Below are 22,240 nucleotides of genomic sequence, written 5' to 3' on the forward strand. Positions count from 1 at the left end.
TAGAAACTAAATAATAATAATAATTTAAAAAAACTCTGGTGGGAATTAAAAGACTTACACTGAAGAAAACTGGGTTCTCCTTTGACCCACTACTATCATCTGCTGCACAGAAGAGGCATTAATTTAACTTTACATGCTGCACCCTTAAAGAACAGAACAATCCATTTATCCATTTACACCAATTCTAGAATCACTGGAGTGAAAGAATGGTGAACTCTGGACAGGTTGCCAGTCCATAAACATAAAGACACTGAGCGTAACACACTCAATTTGCACCTCAGCCATTTTAGGATCACAAGTTAACATCATTGGTATGTTTTTGGACTCTGGGAGTACCTGAAGATAACCCACATGTTTACAGGTAAAATGTACAATGACCTCTCCACCTCGTCTAAAACTGGAGAAAGTACCAACCACTACACCAACTTAACAAAGGAACCAAGTTAAAACTGAATCAGGCCAGTTCCCCATTCTTTTTTCTACCATTTATTTTTTTAAATCCATGTTCAGTTCTTTGCTCACCCGTATCTCCGACATGTCCATATCTTCTGACTGTGAATGTTTTAAGTTAACAATTAATAAGAAATCTCTATGTAATTTACCAACAAATCCAAGAATTGTGTATTTCTGTTGAATATTGCAAGAACGAGATGCAATCGGTAGAGGGCGCCAACATTCAAAATATGAGCAACATGCGCAAATTGGTTTGAGTTTACTATTGTACTTTATTTTATATAACAATGACTAATAATTGAATAATGAGTGTAATTAAATTGGAGACTGTGTGGCTTAAATAATGGATGACATGGGAAAAATTGAAGAGTAAATCTATTTTGACAAGAGTCAAACCTCTTATTGAACTAATTAAGAAATACAATATTACATGTGGTAGATATGTTTTTGTGGATAAGGGGAAGTGATTCACACAAACCTTTTTGGTAACTGTGAATCCACCACAAGTTGATAAACGTTAAAAGAAAATGTGTGAAGTAAATCAAAAAGTGAAATTGCAGATCACACACTGCATCAAGTCAATGTGATCTCTTTACGCAGCGATCATGCTGCAATGTTTTGTCTTCCTTCACTTCAGGTTGAGAGAAGCTCCTCAGCCCGTGAAGGTTAGCAGGACACGCCCTTAACTTTGGAGACGGTGCGGCGGGTACGTGTGTGTGTCCTCGGCTGCTCACACACACTCACACTCACACACACGACCACCGGGGACAGGAAAGAGGCGGAGAGGCTCCGGGTAGGAACTTGCGCTCCCTCTCTCTCATTGGCGGCTCATCGGGCGCATCCTCCTGCCGTGTTTACCTCCCTCCGGTCCGGACACTGAGGGGAATCCACCTGCCGGAGAAGCGCGGACACACCTCGTGATGGATGCCCTGAAATCCGCCGGCAGAGCCATCATCAAGAGCCCCGGAGTCCCGCGGCACACATGGGGAACTTCCAAGCACGAAAGTGAGTGACCCAATGTGCGTGTGCGTAAATGCTGCGCTCAGATTATTTTTGGTGATGCAGTATCACCTCCAGGAGACGAGGAGGGCGATCTGTGTGTGTGTGTGTGTGTGTGTGTGTGTGTGTGTGTGTGTGTGTGTGTGTGTGTGTGTGTGTGTGTGTGTGTGTGTGTGTGTGTGTGTGTGTGCGTGCCTTTGCCTGTTTCTAAGCGAGCTGCTGCTGGACTGTTTTTTTTTTTTTTTTTATTTTTTATTTGCCGGAGAGCTTTTGGATCTGCTGCAGAGGGGATAGAAGTGTGTTTACCTGCAGTCCTAGTGGGTGCTTAACAGCAGATAACGTGTAACTGATCATAAATTACAAGTAAAACACACTTCACACGGTAAGTAAACTTAGTTAACACAGTTTTCACAAAGTTTTGATATTTCTTTTTTCTTAGAGTGTGGGTTCTTCCTTTCCTATTAACTAGACATCAGGTATAATATCTATTTTAAATGGTTTAAAGTCATGTATGGGGGTGTAGTAGTTGGCACTCTTTCCTCACAATAAGAAGACCCCAAGTTAAGTGTTTTTGTGACCTTTCTGGGCAGAGGTTGCATGTGGTCTTTGTATGTGTGGGTTTTCACGTGGGTATTCCAATCTCCTTCCAAAGTTAAAAAGCATTCATTGGATGTTAATTATTGACGTAAAATTACCAGTTTGTGTGATTGTTTGTCTCTGTTTGGCCTGTGATGGATTGAGGGCCTGTCCAGCATGTTTCCTGCCTTCACCCACAATCACCATTGACTCAATCTGAATAGGAGATTGAAGGATCATTGATGATCTTGGTAACCAAGGACTTCTGATGTCGAATACTCTCTTAGTAATCTCTGATGGTTTATTTTCGAGTATTATGCTTATGAAATAAGAAAGAAATACAAAAATTCAGACAGTTAAATGCTTAACCCCCAGACTAATTACTCAATTTTTCGAACCGATTGATGTATAATTTGGAATTATTTATGACAGTGCTTATTTTAAACCTCTTCTACCTCATTCAATTTAATGGTTGGTTATCAGGCCTCTGCACAGTCGATGATGACTCCTATATTCAAAACAGGTGTGTTGAAATGAGAGACATCTATCACATGCAGGGCAGCGCTGAGGAGCACGATGGACCTTTGAGTTTGCATGTTCTCCTTGTGTATGAACGTTTTTCCCCCTCAGTGTTTACTCCCACAGTCCCAAAACATGCATGTGTGGTAAATTGGTGAATCTGACTTTCCAGTCCAGACTGTGGCACACTGATTGTTGTACAATCCCGAACATTTAAATCTCAATCTGATTTTCTTTGTTTTTGACATTTGACAGATTGATAATTTTTTAGTCCACAAAGTCACTAACAGATTATTTGTGAATGGAAAAAATATATTGCAGTTCTACAGTGGAACGCTATACAGTGCCATTATCATGTATGTCAATGGGGGAGGTCAAACTATATTACTATTTTACTGTCCAGCTCAACATCATTGAAAATTATAAACTCAAATATGAGCATGTGTTTGAAATAAGATAGCACTAAGCATTATTATCATCATACAGGCAAATTCCATGGTAGTGCAATTGTGAAGATGGAACTACCTTGTAATGGCAGGTGACTGAATATTAAAGAGGTCATATTATACAGATTTTCAACACTTTCACATGAGTTGGTCCAAAAACCTTGTATTCAAAGTTTATTACCCCCAAATCCAGCTTTTCCTTGATTTTCCTCCATTTGAATATTGGATCATAGGAGCTGCATTCAGAATCTGCTGTGTCTGTGTGAGCTGGACTGGCTCCACCCACAAATGCCCATCTTGGGAAGAGGAGGAAGTACTTCCTCTCGTGGTGCCATGTGCCAGAGCAGAGCTGTGGGAGGGTCAAAGGGAGGGCCTACCTTGATTGGGATTGGCTAAACCCCTGATGACACTATATAGGGTTTGAGTTCTGATTCGCTCATTGGAGCAATACACTTTTTAAAAATTTAAACAAGCCAGGGAAAGAGTTCACAGATTTTCTTCACTTCTTAACGTCTGGGGTGTCATTTCTAGGTATGGGCACGTATAAAACTGTTGGAAAATCATTAGAAATTGAATTTTGCATAATATGACCCTTAAAAATCATATATGGGTATTAAATAGTACGTCTGAAAGTATTTTACAGCCTCAGTCTAAGCTGGTTTTTATAGTGTTTGTGTTGGTCGTACAGCAGTATATTATAGTGGTGTACAAACGGTTAGACGTGCCTTCCCTGGATTTTGCCAGAGAGCGTTGTGGGGGTGCAGCAGTCAGAAATATTTGTAGTTCAATTTTCCGAGCATGAATGAATTTATTGCAGAATTGTATTTATTGTAATTAATATGATTCAAAATGATAAGATAAGCTTTAGTGCAAAATTACAAGTGCTTTGGCAGTTGCAGACTATATATGAAGGGTGTGGTTCAAGCCATTTAAAATGACCTCAAAATAGACAAATATACCACAAATAAATATTGCATTGACAATTTCTCAACGTCCCATTGTCCAGTTATTGCATTACTGCACAGGTGGAGCAGGAGTGAAGCGATGAAGACCCTTTAACAGTATTTTCAGTCAGTATATTTGCAGTTTAGTTGATGTGACTTTAGTGTTTTCCTATAGCGTGTTGTATATCTTTGCTCTAGTTGTCTGTCTGCTGGTTTGTTTGCTGTTGTGTTCCTTGCTTGGTGAGAACTCTGTGCACTACCCCTACCTGTGCCTTCCCCTTCCTGTCACCTATGCCCTCTGCATATACAACCTGTGTCTAATTACCGCCACCAAGTGTCCAAATTATGCAACAAAAGGTATTTAAAGAAACTGAATAACTGAACAACAATAAGCATAAATGATGCTTCAGTGTTCACAGATCTTGAATATACTTGTTTACTTGCTTTGTTTTGAAGTGAGTCAGGGTGAAATATAATCATCAAAATGTGCAGCGTTGCTCTCTGACTGCTGCAGCGTGAAGTACAGGAGCTGGTGAGGGGCTGCGAGTGAAGGGTCAGAGCAACTACCCTTGTCACACCATCAGCGATGGGCTGCTTTCCTGCCTCCAGCCCTGCTGTCTCGCTGATGTGTCTGTTCTTGTCTTGAATGCTTCCACCCGGCAGCGAGCGTTGCCTGTTGCCACTCTCCCCGCTATCAACACGAGCATCCTGCTTTTGCCTCGTTCCGAATTCCTGCTTGGCGAATAATGAGCTGCCCACGCCAGTTTTCATTAAACATGACTGATTAACTTCACAGCCTGGATCATGTCCTCCGTGCTCTGGAGGAAATGTTTGACATAAATAACTGAATATTGAGCATGGGTTTAAAATGTCCTCTCTTTTTTTTTTTTTTTTAGATTAGAGCTTTATTGATATTATTTTGTGTGCTTTTGGTCAACTTAAACACAGTTTTCAGTGTTGAGTGACCCGGCTGTAATTGCTAATGGCTAAAATTCCAGATCCTGCGGCTTCTCGTGAAAACCCCGATCAATGGGAGTTATTATTTTTCTTCGGCACTGCCAAAAACAATATTTTCAGCTATAACCATGGCGACTTAATCATAACAAAAGCTGCCAAACAAATCAATGACATATTCTCTTGAAAGACATTGTGTGTGACACATTGCTGGCTGGAGCGTCTGCATTGTACTTTTCTTCTTATTGTTCTTGGCGCCAGAGAAAGCGGAGTGACACTGTCAGGAGCCGAATTCAGCTGGATTTCTGTAGCTGATGACAAAAAAAAAAAAAAAAAAAACGTGACGGTAACAGTTACAAAGTCTACAGAGAGAAAAGATGACTGTTTAAATGTCCAGAAGCCACTTAGCAGGCAATTTGGAGCGAGGACGGTGTCTGGATGCCAGCCTGTGGCGATGCGTCAACGCTGGCTGTGGGAATGCAAATAAGGTAACATTGCAGCTGCTTGGCTCAGTCACACAAATGAGGTGTGATTAAAGTTTGAGAGACGGGGATGAATTATTAGTGTGTTGTCAAACAATTGAGGAAATTGCATGCATAATGTGAATGTGAAGTCACCTTTGTTAAATAAATACCCAGTAAATAGTTTCTGAGCTATTTCAATTCCATCGTCTTTGCCCAGCTATGTATTGATATTGAGTAAAATGATAAAATAAAAGTGCATAATTTACAATTAATGGCATAACTTTCTGCAAATAATTGCATTGTTATATGCTAAATTCAATAATGAATTAAAAAGTATTGTATCGTGCAAATTTATTGTGACGCTACTGCAAGTGCAATATATATATAATGTTTTACTAACAGTTACTAATAAGTTGCTTTTAAACATCATTCAACAAATTTTCAGTCGCCAGGGATTTGCTGTCATTAATCAGGGCCCCTGTACTATACTCAATGCTTCTTTACTACTTCTTATAACATAAAGTAACTTGTTACTTGGTAAATTAACTCTTGTGTTTCTTTTTTCTACTTTTTTGTGTTGTACTATTGTATTGTAAGCAGGGATTTACGGTGTTATTTCATGGCATACTTTTAAACAGGGTTACTTTTATTATTACACCTCTGAATAAAGCTCCAGTTTTCTCTGTTTTGGACTTATTCGCTTTTGATTGTTGTGGACACTTTGTTTTTCTGTGCCCTCACCTGCACTGGTCTCGGTTCTGGAAGCTCATTGATCAGATGTGGATAATAATAATAATAATAATCATGATAATGATAATGATAATGATAATGATAATGATAGTGATAATGATAAAAAAACCATAAAAAAGTTCTATAAAGTAATTGTCAGCATCATTAAGTAAAAAAAAATCAATATGACATGAATGCGATCTTAACATATTATGACCCTGCCCAGTCAAAGTAAAAATGATTCTTTGTGTGCTTATTATACACAAGCAGAAAAGACGCAACGTGGAGAACAGCAAGTAATCGTATCATGCACAGTTCATAGTGATGAACCAATCAACAATGGGACATTTTGTTAGTTCACAAGGCAACAACTGCAGAATAAACAAGGCTCAAGTTGGAGCGGTGCAATGCTGATATAGGGGCCACATGTGCCCCTTTCACCACCTTCAACCGGCCTGCTGGGAGTCTTAGAGAAATCATCAAATGAAAATTAATGTATGTGATGCATACAATCTAGCTGCTATGTGAGTGTCGATTCATCCAACTTCTTCAGAACATGCAAAGAAATAGAACAGCTTGACAAGCACAGAGTAACAGTAGATCGGAACATACTGCTTCATTAAAAGATGCTTCAGGGTTTCCTCTGTTCTAAAAAGGCTTCATGTGACAAGTATTTCATGTGATGATATCTTTAATGGTAGTCCCGACGTTCAGTGAGTTCAGTTTCTTTTAAAAGACATGACTAAAGATCATTTTCTAAGCAGTAGTAGTTGTGCTTTGTTGTAAACTAGGCTGTAGTGTAAAGGTTAGTTGGGATAGAAGTGTTTAATTGAAGTATTATGCGTTACATTGACACTATTAGTTTGATAGAATCCTCTCCTCTGCTAACATCACTGTGAGGTTATACTTCCCCTCTGCAGACACTTTGTACAGACACAGGTACAAACCGGACTGTTACACCACTCTTACCTCAGAATTGGATATTCCTGCTCCCTGGCAGTGGGACTTCAATTATAGCTGCTCTTCAGATATGTGCAGCAGTTTTTTTTTTCCCCCTTCTCTGCCTTCAGTGGCTGCTCATTGTCATCTGTTGAGGTCAAAGCCACTGGCAGGACGAACGAGGACACAGTGTGAAGCAGGAGCACAAACCATCCCTTTAGATCACGTCACACAAAAGCGGTGCAGACATTTCCTGCGCCTCAGAAGTCAAACAAGGCTTGCCCTTGGCATCAAGGATGCCCGTACAGTGCAATCTGCACCGGATCACAATGAGGTGTAGCTGTGAGGTGAAGCAATCCTTTTAGCCCTTGTCCTTGGTGTTGCTTTTAGATAAATCCCCATCTGGTTTGTGCATCTTTGATATCAGTATGAAAAAAATAGCACTCTAGTTTACCTCTCAGGTTTTATTGTCTAATGTATATCAAGAATATGTAAACTTTGGTTTTTGAGTTTGCGCTGAACTTTAGGGCGCTGTGTTGGTGCGTTCGGCTGGTGGTTCCATTAAACCTGTCAGGAGCGTGACTGAGTGACGTACAGGAGGCAGTGGTGTCAGTAAGCAGTGCCCTGCAGGAGCAATTATCTCTCGACGGCTCGTTAAGACTCAGGAACTCTTGAGTGAAGGCGATACCAGTGAGGGGGAGGAGGAGGAAGAACAGTCGAACCCCCTCCCAACCCCCACTTTGGAGACTGATGGAATCAGACTGGGATTGGTGTGTAACCAGTTACACAGGATTTCTAGTGCTTTCAATGTGTTGAATAGAGTGATGAGTTGATAGAGGCGGATGGAGCAGTGAGTTTTGTTATGATGCAGGATGAAGTTCCTCTAATGATATTTCACTATGAAAAGAATATGATGTAGCTTGTATGTGTCAGAGTAAAAAATAAATAAATACAAAGATAAGTATTTTTCCATTTTCATTTTATTTTATAGATAGAATAATAGAAATACATTCCAGGGGGAATTCTAACATGTAACATGTCACATCCAAACATTATGTTGGTTGGGTACAATTAATTTAACATGACGTCTTTAAGAAAAGGTTGTATTAGCATAGAGAACATGACCTTTTACAGCAGTACACAGTAGCAAAGGAATTACATCACATACCAAGTAGATACACAAATAGAGAACCACTGGGAACCCTGTTTACTTGAAATGCATTTGTACTGGATGAATTTGTAATAGAATAGCAGTGTAACAGTAAACGGTTGCCTTGAATCCATCCATCTTCTTCAGTGCTTTGTCCAACTTGGGGCTCTGAGAAGCTGTAGCTCAGGGGTGTCAAACACATTTTAGTTGGACCGGTTGGACCAGTAAAATAGTGCCATGTTAATCTTTAAATTTAAATTTTAAATTATGTCTTTGTTTTGGTGCATAGTATATGCGATGAAAATGTCTAAACAATTACTGCGGAAAATGACAACAACCCCAACATAAAGCCATTTTTAATGAAAACTCCGGGTACAAAATACAGCGAAATGTCCCAAACAACTTCTGTTGTAGCTGTTGCATTATGGGTGTTTTTTACGAACTCCCTCTGACAGCATGGCTTCGAGACTAATGCCAGTTTTCTAGCTTTCATGGCAGCATCACCGATATCTCAGCTCGGGTTTCAGTGCTGCATCTGCCACTCTTAAGAAATTTATTACAAAAGAATCAATGTTTTCTTTGAAATTTCACAGTTGGTTTTCTTGTGGTTTGGCCGGTCTGGAGCATCTTGCATGCTGGTTTTGGCCCACGGGCCTTGTGTTTGACGCCACTGCTGTAGCTGATCCTAGTTAACAATAGGTGAAGGCATGTTATACCGTAGACAGGTCAACAGTCTCTAACTGGACAAACACTGAAAAACAGACAACCTCATACACACATACAAGCAAAAATATATCCGGTTGTCGTCTGGCTTGGAGCCTTTCTGTGTGCTTGCATGTTCTCCCTGTCTGTGTTTTGTCCCAGTACTTTGGTTTTGCCTCAAACACATGAGTCTGGAGGTCATTGGTGAGCCGTTATTGCCTTTATATGTGAGTGTGTATGGCAGTCTGTATCTATGTTTGATTGATGACCTGTCCAGTCTGAACTGGATTGGCTCAAATGCCACATGACCCAGAATTGGATGATGCAGTATAGATGTATAGAGAGATCATTCTTACTAGAATAATCCGGGCAATGGGAGAAAAACCTTGCAAGCGCAGGGAGAACACACAAATTTCACTTGGAAAGCCCCCAAGCCGAGAATATTCTCACTGAGCCATAATGTGACCTTTCAGTATTTCATTTAATGGTTAAAAGAATAAAAACAACAACAAAGAAACCCAAACATAAATTACATATAGCACTCACCGAGTGTCCACACACTAATTTATAAGACCCCATAGACATACTCTTAGCTGAGATTCAGAGTATTGGAGGATGATTTAATTGAGCAGGTTTCCCATTTATAATTTGCATTATTCATGCTCTGACAGGTCTCAGCAGTTGTAGGCTGAGGTTACGTGATTAAGTATTGCTGATGAGTTTTTATGGATCATGCTTTAAGAGAAGTAACCTGTCTAATGGGTTCCCTATTTCAAAGTTGTGAGGCATTGCTTTTACTGCAGTTCTATGTTTTCTTTATTGAAAGACCTTTACAAATGTAGAGCTACATGGGCTCCCTGTTATCGTCAGAAAATATATTGTATTCTAAAGTTTTACCTTGACCGAACATTAGCAGGAAAAATACTCAGTTGCAATGTTTACCACGACTGAGTGAACATTATGTTCAGATGCAGTTTTACTTACTTGTGTGAATTTTAGCAGAGAGGATTTTGCACGAGTTCACGACCTCTGGCCGTTTTCCGTGTGAGAAGCAAAGACTACATAAGCTAAATCCCCCCCAACAGTCTGATTAGGGGGATTATTGTCAACAGCCTCAGCCACCTCCGTGACAGCTCTGTACAGACTTTTCCTTTTTACAGCTTTTTGCCCAACTATTTTCTTCCACTTTGCTTCATAAGCAAAGTGATGATGAAACTCGGAGGTAATTGTCTGTTGAGAACAGTCAATTTTTAATGCTCAAGGCCTTGTGTATTTCATCGTGTATCTGTTTGTCTGCATCCATCAATCTGTTTTTGCACCGTCAGGAAATTTCGGTCGTTCCTGTCTCCGATGTCACAAATCTTTAAGGTTTTGATGCTTTATTAACTTTTTTTGTTGCTCCCTCATTTTCTTCTTTATTTAAATATCTAAGTTGTATTCAGGCACCTTTAGGGTGAATTAGTTTGTCACGAAGGCGCACCCTTGGGTTGCCTTTTCCTTGTGGAGAACATGAATTAATAAATGCTTTTCAGAAACCGACCATTTTCTTTCCCCGGTCAAAGCAGGTGTGGGTTAGCACATCGCTTCACTACACTAAAAGCTTGTCACTTGTTCTGTAGTGTTTCAATCTCGTGGTTTCTCTTGGTATTCTGGATTTTACCTCATTCTCTCCCTCTCACAGATCTGGGTTTAATGAAAGCTTAGTTGGAGCCCATCGGTGTTATTCCCCAACTATCATTTCTGTATTAATGCCTTAAAAATCCCACAAGTGTGCACAAAAGATCTGCCTTAATTCTCCATTTAAAAATAAAATGAATGAAGGATATTTAAACTGAAAACTGCTTTTACTTCCCATCCTGTTAAAGAAAAAGAGTTTGTATGAGGATACTGGCAAGGACATATTTGAGGGATTTAATAATACGTGTTTGCATGCAGTGTGTGTTACAGGGCATACGAGGAGCTCAGAATGTTCCCATGTTGTTGTTGTAGTTTCTTTTGCCTGTTATATTGATTTTCAAACATCAGCTTCGTGTTATTAAAAATCGCTCGGCATCATATTCGCTATTGATTTTCTTTGTGGGGCCCTTGAGAGTTGCGTTATGGGAAGTGGATAACATTTTCTCGTGGCCCACAGTTTACATGTGCTGTGCAGGGCGTTGTGTTTTAGTCACTCACGTTTCTCAAAGCCTTTTATTTTGTCATCTGTTTCTTCCAATAACGGCCTAGTGAGCATTTTCTACTCCCACAGTCCCACAGGCGCACGGCTCAGTCGCTGTTCCATCTTCATAAACACCAACGTGTGCCATCGGACGACTGTTTCAGTGCCTGATGGAGTTTATTATTATGCAGTTGTGAGCGGCGTCTCTCAGGAGTGTTTTTAGCACCAGCAAGGTTCTCTGGTCTGAAGTGAAGTGAATTATGCAACAGAGGGAAACTGAAAGAATCTATCTTGGGAGAGGTGCTGGTTCAGCAGCGCACGTGTCTGTGTGCACACACACACACACACACACACACACACACACACACACACACACACACACACACACACACACACACACACACACGCACACGCGCGCACGTCTGTGGCAGCTGTCGGTGAAATCAGATATGTTGTCACTCTACTCGTGGGTCTTTATGAGCATGGTTTTGATTGTTTCCCAGTTCTCTTTGTGTCTGTGAGAAAAAAAAAATCAAGTAGGATTCCATATTGTGTATGCGTGTGTGTGTTTTGCATGTGCATGGGTGATGGGTGTTCAGGCGAATATCAGCTGAAGTCGCTCCTCCACTGGAGAGGCCAATCCCATATCTGCGTTCTGTACCGCTGAAAAATTCAACTTCCCCCGTCGTTCCTCACATTCATCCTCGCTCAGCGCAGAGAGTCGAGGAGCTCGCTCAAAATAACCTTCGGCCATCAAATTGGAAACAGGAAACATCAGTAGCTCAGGAGAAACTGTGTGCGTGCTGATTCAGTTAAAACAAAACACTCTGAGGAAGTTTTCTCACGAGGCAAGTTGTCTTGACGTTTTGGTTGTCGAATTGAATTAAGATAAGCTGCTGGTGTTGATCGCAACGGAGATAAACACATTATCTTGGAGCTGATTCCACTGTTCAGTTTCTTAAATGTGAAACCAGGCCACCGTGACTGACATTTAATAGTTGATAATCATCATAGTTTATTTTTGTTTATAGTTTTTTGTCTTGAATTGTTCACATCTGTGTAAAAATGGAGTAAAGATGGTCAGTGGGTAGTGTGATCATGAAAGGACTTCATATTGGTCATGTAGTGGATCAGACCAGGGTGTCATGAGGCCATTCGTGACCCTTTAGCTCTGTTTGACTGCCCCTCAGGGTGTCACTGGGAAATGCTGAATCAAAAGAAATATTCTGTTATTATTGGCTTTATTGCATCTAAAATGGCATTTTTTTCTTGCTGTTGGCTGATTTTAAATTATTGATTGGGTCTGGTACCTTGGCCAGCAGAACTACCAATTGCAAGCACAAGGGGAAAAAAGAATCTGAATCATGAAAAAATACGCTTTTTTTAAAAAAAGAAAAACCTTCAAGATCTGTCAAGAAGATTCATAGTGAAACCTCAGGAGGAGACAAAGTACAGCGAAATCAGACTGAGAGCAATTGAAAAGATTAAAAAAGGTTTCATAATGAAAAAAACTTGTCAGACAAGGGAGCAGGTAACAAACAGCCTCCTGGGGCTGTGCTGGATTTCTCCAAAGATTCTTCTGTGCGGTCTCGTGCTAAGCAAGTCAGAAAACACGATAAAACCGGGCGCAGACACAGAACCGTTGTAAATGGAACCTCTGGTTAAGCAAAGATAAGACGATCATAAAAAAACCCTGATCCTTCAGTAATTTTCTCTCTGGTTCTGCCTCACCTGAGCGTCTTTAGGTAATGATGAGAAAGCCTTTGCGAGACAGTGCAGAACAAAATATCATCTTTAACAAGTAACAACATCACACGATCAAATTTTTCTCAGAAACACTTTCGAGAATCTAAAACAGACCTACTGGCCATTGCTTTTATTTTTAAGGCCCTGTAGGTTTCCCTCACCACCATCTTTCATCAAAGAGGAGCTTTTGAACATCAAGCAGTTTTCTTAAGGATATTTACAGTGTTCATATTGTGCACTTTGTTGTTACGTTCAATAATCTTTCATTCTCCTAATATGGGCATGGAGAGTGAGTGAGAGCCAGGGTCAAATTCCTTGTTGTGTGCTTCCTTTGGCCAATAAAGATGATTCTGACTATCTTGGTGGAGGTGGGAGTGTCCACCAGTGTTTGGTTTCATTTTAAAATACACCGATGAATTCTGCAGCCTTTTCTCAAGGCAATATGCACAAAGATCAAATAGAAGAGTGGTGATGTATATTTTAAAAAAGCAAATTTACACGCTTGCACATAAATTGCGGTGGCATGATGCTCCCACATCACCACCAGAAACTCCCGGGGTTCAAATACAAGCTGCTCTTCCAACTGAGCCATGAGCCTGTCCCAAATATGAAACAGCCAAATATAAATGCAACTCTGTGCAAATGTCCCAAAGTATTTCTGTCGGTATTGAGTCATTTCCAAGGCACTCACATTGATTACCCTTTTATCTTGGTCCTCCAGAGATGCAACACCTGCGAATTTGTCAGATCAGGATCCATCACTCACCTACAAGGGTCTGAAGTGCTCAACCGCATTAAAGAGGATTCCTGTGGGATGCCCTCATCTATTAATGGTGTGATGAGATACACGGACTTAGATGAGATCAGCAAGTCTCAAAGGTGACTTGTTTTGCTGTGGTGTGATAATGGATGACGTAGCGATAGATTGCAAACGCCTCGTTACCCCAGAATATACCTTAATATGGAGATTTTATAACGTGAGGATTCTCGTTTTACTTTTGATTTCTTTTATGGCTCAGTCTTAGAAGAAAACAAAACATTAAATATAAACCACATTTTCTATGAATAGCTTTTTATGGAGCTATTTCTCATTGAGGAAGATGTTGAAATGGAAGCCAGCAGACTCCTGAGGGGAAAGATCTGTATCAGCATAGAGGAATCATCATGCCTTGTTTGAATTGCTAATGAAAACAATCCTTGCTCGGTGCTTAGCGATTACACTTTATGAATAAATAGCCACGAGGAGAAATCCACAGTATCGGCAGTGTTGGCATTAGTAATGTCTCTATATTTGATTCAGAAAGTGTTTACTCTCTTCAGTGACTGTACCTGATAGTGTGTGTGTGTGTGTGTGTGTGTGTGTGTGTGTGTGTGTGTGTGTGTGTGTGTGTGTGTGTGTGTGTGTGTGTGTGTGTGTGTGTGTGTGTGTGCGTGTGTGCGTGTGTGCGCGCGCGTGTGTGTGTGTGTGTGATAGCTGAGTTTTGAAGATTTGAAAACAAGTTAACAGTTTAAGATAAAATAATATAAATATAGGCCATTGAGTAGAAACTGAGATGGCAGTTTAACGACAGCCTACAAATGAGGTCAAAGAGTTACTGCTGAGTCACTCAGTAGTATTTGTTCAAGGCTCATCTAATGGACAAGTCACCTCTGGATTTTCTGCTCTTTACTCCAGATAAACTATAACTGTCAGGAGACTGGAAGCACTCTGTATGACAAACACTTGCTCCTTGTTTGATTAATTAGCACATAGTCAACCAGACAGATAAATGGATTTACATAAGCCTTCCGTGAATATGCCCTCATTTGACAGAGGACATACATGCAGGTTTGTATGTCTAGGTGTTAAAAGAAACTCTCAGAAACCTCTCAAAGTTATATTAGATAATATTTTCTACTACCAGAGCCCGTGTGATTAGTGATGGCTGACTTTTGGGTAACTAGTAGTGTGTGTAATCCATCTATTCACCCTGTTGCAGGTGACATTGACCAAAAGGTAGATGAGTTGCCAGAGAGAAACACAGGCCCAGTTTACGCGACAATAATCGTCTGAAAACGTCATCGTCTTCACATGCTTGTTCCAGAAAGGTTTTAAGATGGCAACATTTTGAAAATGATTATCATACACAACAAAATGCCATTTTCCTGCCTTGCCACTAGTGGGCGCTGTGGTTTTTTTGCAGTACAACCATCCCCATGTATGCAGAGGACATTACAATGTAAATATTTAAGCTTCTTTAAACAGCCTTTTTTGGTTGTTTTGGCTCACAAAATATTGTGTGCAGGAGTGTCAGACTTAGATGAGGGGCCACATGCAGTCCAAATTCATCTTGAGTGGGCCGGACCGGTAACATAGTGCCATAATAACTCATTGAATATACACTGAATATTTGCTTTGTTGTAGCAACAGACTATGATTTTTCAAAAAGCTTATTTTTTTTCTAAATCTGAACGATTAGACCAACAATTACTGCACTCGCTCCATAAATCCAATTTTAATGTGCAAAATGCAGTGAAATGTCCAGAAAACATTCCCCACTGTTGCATTTTGCAGCCTTTTGCATGTTTTTTTTTTTTTTTTACAAAATCACCCTGACAGCATGGTTTTAAGGCTACTGCTCATCTGGCAGCAATGAGGAAGCTCGCTGTCATGGCGGCATCACAGAGCACACAGCGAAACAGCACTATGGAGTCCCTCTTTGTTATGGTTGATCTAATTGCTCGTGTGCAGAAGAATTATTGACTGCAATAGTGCATGTGTGCAGTCTTCATCTTTTCAGAAAAGTTGCTCTCTGGAAGCCATTTTTAACAAGTGAATTTTCCGGGCTTAGGGAGAATATGAAAACTACGATGAGAGGATAGGTGCCATTCTCCTCACCTTGAAACATTATTTCAATCTGACCATCTAATTCTAAAGGTTCTCTTGGTTTTAATCAAACATTTCTTCAAGGACTTTCAGATTACGAGTGCTATGTATGATAGTACAACATTAAAAAGACATTGGAGTAGATGGAGTAGATAACTCCACCAATCAATCAGGCTTCCCCTACTCGTTTGTATTCAGTACCTCATGAGCATTATTGCTTAGCCATGGTGTAAACTGCTTTTTTATTTCTCTGGATGTCATATAGCTTAGCTTAAACAGCGCATGGGAATGTTCCATCCCATCAATTCATCTTCGACATTACTTTATCCAGCTCCGGCTGATGGAGCTGATCCCAGCTAAACCAAAAACACACTCACATCATTGTCATTGGTGAGGTTTTTTTTAAAAGGTTATTTGTGATGTCCGCAAATTCCTGAATAAAATATCTTTGAATGCTGTTGGCTGGGTGTAGTAAAGAGGGGATTTAAGGACGTAAGAACGCAGTAATACTTCGCCACCCAACCCAGTCCTGAGCTCCATGGCTTCAGGTGTCTTTGGGCATCATGACCAAGCCATCACAGCCTCTGATTCCTAATTTTAAGAGACATATTCATACGGTCTGTTTTAAGGCTGATCTGAGCGCAAGAGAGTAATGAAAGGAGGTGTGAGAAAAGGTTCATGTCAAAACAGTCCTTAGGAATTGCAATATCTTCAGGCCCAACAAGATCACAGCTGAGGAACTGTGTAAAGAACACATAATAAATCAATAGGGTAAAAGTTTAGACAATCAAGTGATTGTCCAAAAAATATATAAAAAATTCCCCTGTCAATTGAACTGGATTATATAATCTCACTGGCAATGATTCCCCATCACATACAGGGATTCACTCCTTTATGAATATAATAACAATTTTGCCTTAAACGGTTGAACATATGACCAAATCTGATGTTTTACAGGGAAGTTCAGACTTGCATATCATTTGTTATTGTTCAGAAAGATTAATCTCTTAGTTCATTAAATCTTTCTTTTCCGTCTCGTCTCACTAAAGGTTATTGGTGCTTTGTGTTGTTAGTTTGTTACATAATGTTCCTCTCTTCTCTTCAGTAAAAGTGTTGTTTTACAGATAAGCAATCAACATCGCCACCAGTTTTATTTGGCACTCCTGGGAAGACGAGTTTACAATACACGTTCTATTTTTTTCAGCATTTCCTGTGCCATTATTCACTCTGAATTGTGCGTCCTGGATTTATGCCATGCGGGTTTGTTAAAAAAAAAAGAAGAAAAAAAAGAAAAAGTATTGTCTCTATCTGGCTCAGTCTTTCTGCCCAGGATCTTACCAACCACACACCAACTGTCACTGTCTGCAGAGTAAATATTAGCACACTTCTCACACTGGGCTACCAGCTAAAAATAGACTTTGGGAAATCATCCAGGAACAAAACCAGAACGTCTGTGTTGGCTTTTTTTTTTTTTTTAATTTGAAGCGTGTAATGATGCATGCCCACAAATTCACCTCGGTGCTAATCCCATTTCATTCTCAGGACAATACTGAGGACAAAACATGAAGAGGAAAAGATAAGACTGTTGTACAGCTGAATGAGAGAACAGCAGTTTGATCCTTTCTAATTAATGATTCACGGAGCCTTTGGAGGTCGGTTTATGATGGGAAAGTTGAGGCCTATGTTTTGCATAATAAGTGCAGTGTGGAGGCAATTAGTATTCATGGCTTCATTTCATTTTTATCAGCAATTAAATGTGAAGATCAATAGCAACCTCATATCTGCACACTGAAATCATATTTTGGTACACGCAAGTCAGATGTTACTTAGTGAGATTTAAAGGTGCCAGCAGAGGCTTTTTGATAGTTGTGGACAGTGGGAAGATGGCTGTGTGGCTCCCTTTATCCTCAGAAAACTCTTAAGGTCACAGATTAAAAGTGACTTTAAGCAGCGTTATTCACCATTGCTGTTTTCCCCTCATACCTGTTCCTGATTATAAAAAAGCAGAACATGGTATGAGGCGTTCATCAGCCGTCAGTTATTCCTTTTATGTTCACAATCTGTCCTAAACACTTTGCATTGGCTCTGTTTTCTTCAGCCATGCATATTAGAGAATTCACAGTATCATTATTAATAGCAGGAAGGGTTTGAAGTGAGCGCAATCAGTGACGCTTATAAAAAAAAATAAAAACCAGCTTTGCTAAAAAAGAGTAACACATGAATCACTCTTAAGACCTCCAGGGAAAGTATCTGATTTCCAAACCGCAACCGTTTTTTCTCTGGTAAATGTATCTTTACTCAGCATAAATGAAACAAAGGCTTCAAAGTACGAGCTTTTAAAAGCTTGTTGACTGCGCTGCAATGAAATACATGCATTTACCCGTAGGTACAAACCAAATTGAACGTTATTACAGGCTGCTTGTTTTATTGGTGTTGCTTACATTTGCCTTTTTTGGCAGCTTTGAGAGCAGAACATGAAAAACTGCTCATTGAAATGCAAAACGTCTTGACACGTTCGAATTAAGAAATAAGAGATGAGGCCACAAAAGAAAAGCTGCCTTTATGTTCGTGATCATAAGTAAAGGAGAAGGGAAATTGCTACTGAGTTTAGATAGGACACCATCGTTGACATGGATTTCCACAAGACACAAATCGGCAAATCTATCTAACGGACCACCGAGTAAGCAAATAACCACATAATATTAGTTAATGGCCTGAATTTGGTGAGAAAAATTCAATGAACCAGGTCATCATTTGGACTGAACATTACTGAACATGATCATCTGGGCCATAATCTGGCTTTCAGTATTAATATAACCACTTCAGTTCCTTTATAACATTATTATCATCATCCATTAATAAATACTTTCCCTTATGTTTAAAGACATCACATTTTAGTATGAAAATAACATAAAGGTTACTAGAACATGATTTGGGGCTTTCTAAGGAACATTATTCTGCTGTAACGTGAACCTTAATTCGACTTCGGAAAACGAATCTTTCAGGTGGACCTGCTTTAGATTTAAGTTGCAGTATTGCAAACAATTTGAAATAACTTAAAAGTATGAGCTCAATGTGCTCTAATTTTTAATTTATTTTGTGGAAGCCTCAATGATTTGTGTGTTGCCAATTGGAACTAATCAAGCCTCGCCGTCCAATTTCTTTCTCCAACGCCATGATATGTGTTGTAGTTGAATGGTGGCTAAATTTTTATTACTGATTGTGTGCAATTCACTACATCAGTGGAGCATGCTGAGTAATCGCACTGTTATTTGAACACTTGATGTGGTTTGTAGACTTCTTTTGATTTCCAGCCAAAGCGTTCAGTAATGCAATTACCACCTGAGAGGCACCTCCTCTGCTGCTGCTGCTGGGAAAAAAGCCTGTGGTTGCATAACAATGTCCACGGTCTGATGCTGCGACCGGATCAACAGCAAAGTAGAGAGTTTTTTTCATTCTGACTTCAATATGAGGAAGTGAAGCGACACCAGGTTGGGGTGAGTTAAAGGAAAAGCATTACAAAAATGGAAAGAAGAGTGAAATCTTCAAGAGGAAGACTTCGCTTGACTTGGTTCCCCCTCAAGGCAGAGAAACCAGTTACACCCCCCCTCCCACACACACCCACACCATCCCAGCCCACCATCTTCCCTGATTGTGTGTCCTATTTTTCCTGTCAAGGTGGTGTCCTAGATTCAAACTTTCATCAGACGAGTAAAACAGTGAGGCAAAGAGATCAGATCAAGATGTGTGGAGGATGGGGTGTCAGTGGGGTCTTAAAAGCGAGCCGAATCTTTCTCTGCTTATTTAATCCAGCCACGGGATTCAAGTAAAAATAGTGTGGAGAAAAACCACCCCAAAAATAGACGTGTGTGTGTTCTGAGAAAAACAAGCAAATGCTGAACAGAATTTGTTCTTTGAGCAGTCGGTTTTTGCCATCATGGGATCTTGAATGATTTTTAGAGCTGGGACAACTAGTCTTAATAGTCGACTGTGACTGAGTAGGTGACTAATTTTCTACTAGTCGAGTAATTTGATTAGCATGAATAAGGTCATAATTAACAGAAAATCCTGTCTAATAAGAGGTGATGTGTGTTTATGGCTTTGATGGTTGTTTTACAGAGAGAAGTTAATGTATGTATTTCCATTGTAGCACTGATTTTTAATTTATGCCTCCTGACTGTAACACTAAACACAAGAGCATGTTTGGATCCAGATACAGTGAGTAAACTTCTGTTCCTGTACAGTTACCAAAAAAAAGATAGGGTACGCTTGCACAGATTGTTGCATCCAGGGCACTCCCCAGCAGCCAGCATTGCCTTCCCTTTTGGGCTTTTAATAAATGTATGATGTCTAGTAGTGCCACAAACATTGTCATGTAGTTCACCATGTTTTGTTAATGCATAGGCAATTTTGCAGCTCTGTTCCTTAAATAAAGTAAATTTTCGAGCTTCACTGCTTGGATTTAACTTTATTTACTATCAGAATTAGTCAACGACGAGTGATTTTCATTAGTCGTCCCAACCCTAATGATTTTTTCTTCCCTCTGCCTGTCGGTGCATGTGCCCTCTCTTGCTCTCCATTTCCATTTGCATGCCACTGTGTCCTGTTTGTGCTATTATTTAACCATCAGTATAAGTATTCGGCTGTAGTAGAATTCTCTTGGGTGCTTTTTTTTATGTCTCTCACTCCAAATTAAATTACAGAGCGTGGAGCTCGGAGACAGCTGGTGATCGCTGCATGTAGCTGCAGGCGTGCAGAGCACATGGTACCTATTATACTACACTAACACTTCCTCTAGTCATACCGGCGACTGTGAAACGCTACACTTGTCAGCTGTTAATTCAATACAGCGTCAGGGTATAACTTATTATTCCATTTGAAATTGTTCATTCCTTTTAGTGTGTCCCAACTGTGAGGATATCTTTTTTTCAATGTGAATATGATGGAATCAGTGCTGCAGTATCCTGACTGCGCGCACGTTGCCAGGCTTCAGTTTATCAGAGGTACAAACGTCATCAGTCTCACCCTCGCTACCGCCATAATCTTATTTTGTGCTCTTTTGAATTAAATCACCTTGATGAGCACTATCACAGTCACACACTATCTCACCTTACAAGCATTTACTCAGTGAGCACTTCGCCTGCACACGGGCCCTTGGAAAAGTTGAAAATTTCCACACTTCTCTTCCAGTCTTCCTGAGGATTTTCTTCAACATGTTGAAATCCAATTAGCCACCCTCTGCTTGTTCCTGTCACTCTTATCAGTCCCTCTCGCTCTGTAGGCTCATGCAGGATTTATTAAAAATTTAAGCGCTCCTCTTTTCGGGGGGGGGGTAATGTATTGGAAACCCTGCAGCATCAACATAAAGCTCTTAAATAATTCATGTGTGTAGCTTGGTGAAGACCCAACGTTTTAGCTTTGTAAGGCTGTGACAGACTGGCAGGACCCAACTACAGCGTAAATATGTTGACCGGGACTTGATGTATTGGATCCCTGAATGACCCCCTGCTTTGCTCTGAAACTCCAGCAGCTGCAGAGTTTGTCAGGCTTTTCTGACACGATGCACGAGAGTTTCTCTGTGACAAGTGTGGCAAACTGGTTTAAAGGTCTTTTGTAAACAATGAGGCTGTCATTCTCACACAGAATGACACAAAAACAGACATCAGCAGACTCATGACTGGTGAGTTCAACTAACTCAAAGAAACAAACTTAATTTGTTGATTTATTTTATTTTTTTTCGTTTCCATAAATTGTGGGATTTAATTTCAAAGTAAAAGTGGAAAAACATTTAAATTCATGTACTTCCAAATAAACTGCATGTCAGTGGGATTATGTCTGTTAGTGATTAAAAATAGTTTTCCAGACATGGGTGTTCTTACCTAATTGTCAATTCAATCTGTTTGTGCATACCTCTTTAAAGTCATGAAAGTTTTGCTATTCTGTGCTTGGACCTGACCTCTGACCTCCAGTGGAGTAGAAACGAGATAATCTGCTCTTAGACAACTTTCATGCAAGACTATTAATGATGCTCCACCGGAATAGTCCCAACAACCTGCAGTATGTTCTCCGCCATCTAACTAAGCATTTGCATTTAACAAAACCAAATGAGCTCTCTGCTTTTAGACCAGCGCCCATTGTGTGATTGAAGATTTGTTAATAATTCAGAGTTGTTGGAAGCAGTGTAACGGGGATGCTGTTCGTCTTCACAGCTGCATGGGGTCTGCCAGTGACAGATGGCTCCACCCGTGTGGAGAATACAGTGCCAGTACAGCCACAGTGTGTGTCTGTGTGCGCGCATGTGTGTGCATGGAAATGATTTTATTCCATTTCACAATAGTGTGCAGGGAATTGGTCTCCGGTGCTTCTTTTTAATAAGTGATGCGTTTATTGTGTTTTTCTGTGATGTTAAAACAATGCTTTTGCATGATGTGAAACAAATAATGTTTCCATCTTCCCCTCTTAGTTTTTTGTCACAGATTGTGGTCTGCTGCAGCGTTCTCTGTTATTCCTCCCCTGCTGGTCATCTGCATGGTGCCCGGGAGAGTTCCGTCTGCAGTTCCTCGTTCTGTTTCCTGAAGTCAGTTGCAGGATTTGT

At 40.2% G+C, this 22,240-nt stretch overlaps 1 protein-coding gene across 2 annotated transcripts in view; it reads left to right on the forward strand.

Moving 5' to 3' along the window:
• The first annotated feature begins 1,146 nt into the window (after positions 1-1,146).
• LOC308126299 (low density lipoprotein receptor adapter protein 1) overlaps positions 1,147-22,240 on the forward strand; it is a 42,717-nt gene continuing 21,623 nt past the window's right edge. The window contains exon 1 of one of the 2 annotated variants that reach the window (XM_080490565.1): positions 1,147-1,458. In XM_080490565.1, the coding sequence (XP_080346691.1) occupies positions 1,374-1,458 (85 nt within the window). In that variant the 5' untranslated portion in view covers positions 1,147-1,373. The remainder of the gene's footprint in view (positions 1,459-22,240) is intronic. The other variant, XM_080490566.1, reaches the window with a different exon arrangement.

The sequence above is a fragment of the Lipophrys pholis genome (assembly GCF_963383615.2).
Source record: "Lipophrys pholis genome assembly, chromosome: 21".
In the NCBI taxonomy this organism is placed as follows: Eukaryota; Metazoa; Chordata; class Actinopteri; order Blenniiformes; family Blenniidae; genus Lipophrys; species Lipophrys pholis.